Here is a 6,000-nt window from a genome sequence, read left to right on the forward strand (position 1 = left end):
TAGCAAAATATGACAAATGGAGTATATGTCATAGTGCATTCTATGCAGCCACATTTGCTATAACTGTAGTCATATGAGACAGGACTGAATAGTTCACCATAGTATGAGACTTTATATTACCTGTAATGTTGCACATCAGTGTCTGCTATTTCACCATCTTATTTATTCCAGCTTAGAGTTGGGACATTTTGAAAATTAAAAAAAAAAAATCTATTCAAGAAATCCAACTTTTTAGCATGACGATAGAGATATGCTGCAAATGTAAAGCATCTATCTGTATGTCTATCTTTACACAAACACAGTGACCACTTTTTGTTATTACATGTAGCCTGCTCCTACCATTAGCCAATCATATATATACATGGTTGGCAACATGAACTGAAAAAAAGTTTCCCTCCTTTCACACACTACAGTCTGTAGTGTTTATCGAAGTGGTCTGATCAACAAAAAACATTCAATAAAAACACTGCTGTTGACAAAATAGGAGGATGACCAAATATGTCCAGGATAACAGATTGGCCAGATATATTAGAATGCTCTCTTTACCACTGTGGTGTATAAAATGATATCTTGAATACAACACACATCAGACTTTGAAGTTGATGGGGCACAGCCATGTAAGGATCCACTCATCATCCAAGACCAGACAACTAAGGAAACAATGGCCACATGATCACTGATTTCTTTTGCAACATATAGCTAAGATCATAGCCATAACAACATGAGTTCATGGATCAATTCTGCTTTATGTTAAATGTATTGGCCGGTGGTGGTAATGTAATGCTATAGGAAATTTTTCCTCTTAATACCAATTGAGATTCTTTAGAATGTCAAAGGTAACCTACGCAATGCTGCGGACTAAGTAAACGTGATTATGACCACAGTCTACCATTTTTCAAATAGATAATTCCAGTGGGTTAGAGTGCCATTCCAAATAACAGGCTTCACCTTATTCAGGTTTCATGAATATGACACTTACTTCAGTTTTTTACTTATAGTCTGCATTGTCCCCAGATCTCTATCTAACAGAACAATTTCGGTATGATTTAAAATGGGAGATTCACAGCATGACTGTGTGCCTGAAAAATGTACAGGAGTTGGCATAAAATACAGTACATTAGGCATATTTTCAGCACCTTGTCTAATGCATGTTTTAAAAATCTCTGCTACATTTTATAACATATGGAAAACACCATATGGTTAATTTCAAAATCAGTAAAAGTTTAAAATCTTACACATACTGTAGATTCACCTGATATTATGCCCTTACAAGAATCCATCTGCCTTTAAAAGTGATCCTGTTTACAAACACATTTGAGTACTGATTATTTTCACCTAAACATTTTCCTTACTTTTATTTCTATGTACAATTTCAAAATACTTCCTGTATTTACTTAGTTCATTTTAGATTGAGTTATAATGTACATATTTAACACACACTTTAAAACTCATCACTATTCAGACATATTACCATCTGACTTAAAACCATACATGGTACTTCAGTACCGTTTAAGGTGACAGATTAAATATGTATGGTTATTGCTACTATTATGAGCCTTCAAAAATAATTAAAAAGCAAAATAAAAAAATTAATTCTAAACAAGTATATATTTGTGTTAGATACTGTGTAATATTTTTATGTTAAATGAATTTGGTGTTTATGGAATATTATTTATAGGTTCATTTCAAATATTTTTTCAAATAGTGGCACGGTTGTTAGATCTACTAACTCACATCTTCAGAACCCTGATTTCAAATGACTGTATGAAGTGTGCATCCATGTCTACATGGATTTTTTTCTCTGGAATCACTAAGACGTCTGTTGACCCAATGTGAGTGAGTGTGGGTGCATGACCGAGTATTTCATGCAAAGAGGTAACACACAACATTAATTTTTTTTTCTGCCGTGCACACAGAGTTGCAGGGGAAATAATTATGTCTCTGCAATTCCAGCTTGGATTAATTTGGTTAAAAAATGAATGGAAGGATAAATATTAAAAAGTGTGTAGAGAACTGAGTCACGTGTGTTAGATATTACCACATAGATGCTTTAATGCCAGGAAACTAAACTTGAATCCTAACCCACTCATCATTCGTATAGGATTCCCCAATGCTTGTATCCATTTTTCACCAATTTTCATCCAAAAGAATTCAGGCCTGATATGTGTAAGTGCCTGATGAAGGATTATCTCCCTGTCTAAGATTGACTCTTGCCTTGCAGCCACCTTGACATTATAGGCTCCAGCCCTAAAGACCCCAAAAGTAGGCAGACTAGGCAATACTTTATTTATACATTTATATAACTCAACAGAACATTTTTACACCTGCTTAATCCAATTCAGGATTGCAAGATCACTCAGTCTGTTCTGGCAGCATGACACACATAACAGGAACCAATCTAGGTGGTGCCAGTGATCATTATGGCATAATTAATGAATTGTTGCAGATATTTATCTGCTACTTTTCATAATATTTGTTCTGATATTTCAAGGAGATTTGTAATTAAAAGAACTTATAAGAATTAGTGCCATAATGGCTGAAGACAGGATTAGACCCTTCATTAAAAACTACACAAAAAGGTCACATATGATCTATTTGCTAGGATAAAATTTCAGAACAGTTACATAAAATAAAATGCCAGTGTAAGCAATACTTGTGCTTGAGGCCACTGCACCACTGTCTAGCCATGCAAGACACCTGGAAAGTACCTGCTTCTGCTGCCTGCTATGATGTTCTAGCAATTATTATGTCTTAATCTCCATCTTTAAACTATCAAATACTTTATTAAAAGATAAGAATAGCACCCTGAAGTCTGCTAACAATCTCCTTTCTCATTATACTAGTGTGTCCAAATGAAAACGACAAACCTTGTTGTTTTTCTTTATCTTCTGCTGTTAAATGAAATTATGATCTTCCACAGGACAAATTTCAATTTGCAGTGGTCGAATGTGCATTTGGGAAAATAAATGCAGCTCAATAAGCACATCAGTGTTTAAGGCAAAATTAATTTAAAACACCAGCCAGACTTGTCTCGTGTTAACAAAACTTAATGCAAACATACAGTACAAGTATACACTTTTAAAATACTTTAAAACACTCTGTGTTTTTTACAGATACAATCCAGACACACAGATATGAAGGAAGTCAGAAGGAAACTTCTAAGGAAATTACCAAAGCCCAACTATATTCAAAGATAAATAATCATTTAATACATAAACTTACATGTATGTGCAGAAAATGCACAATGATTTCTTAAATAACCTCTGTCAACATCATAGCAAATTCAGTAGCTTATACAGAACAGCACATGTCTAAAATATTATGAACATCTTATTATGATGAGCCTCATGTGAATTCGAATTACAATTGAAAATTAGCTTGAGAGGAAATCCAAGGCCAACAGTTCTTCATCAAAGCAATATTGCATAGCAACAATAACAGGCACTGAGCGGACAAAGAAAGGACATAGTTTTAAATAAATATGGTATATACTGTACTTGTAAAATCCAAAAGTGATGCAAACCTACCAATTGTGCAGTGTTCACCATTCCATCCTTGGCTACATTCGCATTTTCCATCAATGCAAGTCCCATGCTCAGTGCAGCGAGGATGACAAGCTCTCTGGTCACATGCTGGACCAGACCAGCCTTCTTCACAACGGCAGCTACCCCCAACACACATTCCATGTGACCCACAGTCCACAGAGCAGATTTCTGACATAAGCAGGAAGGGACATAAATAAAAATAAAAAGAGCAGAAACATGAAGCTGTTAAAATCTGTCATAAAGTTGTCATGTCAAATATTTCATTTTGTAGGAGAGGCCAGTTGTCCTTTCACTTAACAGTGATAACCCTGGAGAAATGAAAATATATACTTTGGTTACATTTTGAAAAGTTTTATTGTTCCTTTCATGTAATCATAAAAATTACATGTCCTATTTAGAGAGTTGTGCATCAGGTGTTTAGATGTGCAAATTTAAGAAATGATTTATATATTAAAAAAACCTGTAACACCTCCTTCTGCTAAAAAAAAGTCTCAGTGGATGTGTTTTGCTAAATAAAAAAAAAAAAGCTATAATAACCAGCTAATAAAACTCAACAGAGTTCTGGAATTTTGGAATGTGACTCTGTAAATGCAAATTGCTTAACATTACAAAAACTCACTTCCGCTCTTTCACAAGCTCACTACTCATACAATTTTGTCAAGTGAATTTCTAATGTTAGTTCACACTTTCAAACCTTTGTTATTCTCAACGTTATTTAGTTGGCATTGATATAACCTGTTTTACTTGGGCATTTCCATGTATGATATCATCATACTATACAGTAAATACAAATAACTAAAAGATGTAAAATAAACACAAAACATATAGAAAATTGAATTTCCATCTACAAGTAGTCTACAGTAAGTGAGAACATAGGGTAATAAAATGTTAGATTTTCAACATACATGAAAAAAATGAAAACTGAAACAACCTCATTAAACACTACCATTATCAGCTGAAATAATTATAAATTAATAGGACAAGATATCCGCTAGATGGCAGTTCCTTATTAAAATTACTTGGAAAAGACTGTCCCTTTTTTATTGAGAATCTGTCTATCCTGTCCTGTATCTTATTCTATATATATAAAAATAAAAGAACTTCTGTCTGTCAGAGCATTATAGAGCAGTTAATACCAGGCTAATAAATTTTACATTTTGTGCATATAAATAGAAAAAAAGTAAAAACAACCGTACTAAAAGTTGCAGTTTTCACTGGATCATTGAACCTTTTAATTTCAGTATCTCCAGAGCACAACATGATATTGATGTGATTTTTATTTATTAAATACAAAAAAAAAAAAAGATTGTGTAACAGAACACCACAACAGGCATTTAAGTTGACTACAATAACAGCTGAAGTGTGTTGGAAAAGAACAAGATTTTAACATTTGCCGTTTAGCAAGTCTTTAATGGTTGATCGTGTCAAAAATCTGCTCCCTAGGGCAAATAATAAGAGAGCTAGTAAATCATTTGTGATATGATCAATATTAAAGCTAGAGTAAGAGTCTTTTAAAACTGTGGGAGTGAAAGGGTGCAGGCATCTTGAGGGAATCCACCAGGAGCACTGGAAAAGGAGTAGGAGGGTGTGTGTAGGTCTCTCACCGATTCAGTCGTATGTTTCGACTGTGTTTTGCATTTTGCACACTATAACATTTCAATATTATTATTGAATTATACAGATGATTATCAACGATGTTCTACGAATTGTTCTTTCCTGCTAAATTCTATTTCTATAAATTTTACATTTAATTTCACAGTCAAATTTCTCAAGGGCTTAATAAGCTCAGAAGCACTACATAGTAAAGGATACTTACAAAATTAATGTCTTTCTGCTGTGCTGAGGATAGTCTTAATTGTCAGATTTGCTTCGTATTTATTTTACACACATAACATACATTTTACCATTCTTCCACATGATGCTGGGTGCAACAGCTAATTGTGTAATAAATACAAAAATATACACATTATGTGCATATACACATACATACACTTGATAAGCATATATTCTTCCTAATCCACATAATAGCATCGAACAACTGTAAAACATCTGTTGCACTGAACAGATACATTAACTATAAGGCTATGTATATATACATGTACAATACTATAAAGTTGATGATGATGCACACAGGAAATGATAATTACATAAGCAAATAAAAAGGTAAAAGATGTAAATAATAGTATTATGAATCAAGGTGGATGGATAGGACTACTTAAAACTAATCAAAGACAAAAACAAATCAGAAATTTAACAGTAAAGACCAGTTTATTAGGATTATTTTTTTTCTGCATTTCTACTTATCATATATGAGTGCTGTCCAGTTGATTTGGAAGCATAATTAATTTCTTTCAGATCAAGTGAAGTGAACCCACCTCTGGAGCACCTGTTAATTCAAGTAGATGAGTTGTCTTTCTTTATTTGAGTGTAATATGAAAACAAGTTCCATTATAAC

The 6,000-nt window shown here is 33.3% G+C and overlaps 1 protein-coding gene across 15 annotated transcripts in view; it reads right to left on the bottom strand.

The window, feature by feature from the left end:
• Positions 1-6,000, bottom strand: part of LOC114651997 (teneurin-3) — an 898,351-nt gene that overhangs the window by 113,454 nt on the left and 778,897 nt on the right. For all 15 annotated transcript variants that reach the window (XM_028802134.2, XM_051927721.1, XM_051927718.1 and 12 more), the window contains one exon: positions 3,528-3,713. In XM_028802134.2, the coding sequence (XP_028657967.1) occupies positions 3,528-3,713 (186 nt within the window). The remainder of the gene's footprint in view (positions 1-3,527; positions 3,714-6,000) is intronic.

The sequence above is a fragment of the Erpetoichthys calabaricus genome, chromosome 5 (assembly GCF_900747795.2).
Source record: "Erpetoichthys calabaricus chromosome 5, fErpCal1.3, whole genome shotgun sequence".
Classification (NCBI taxonomy): Eukaryota; Metazoa; Chordata; class Cladistia; order Polypteriformes; family Polypteridae; genus Erpetoichthys; species Erpetoichthys calabaricus.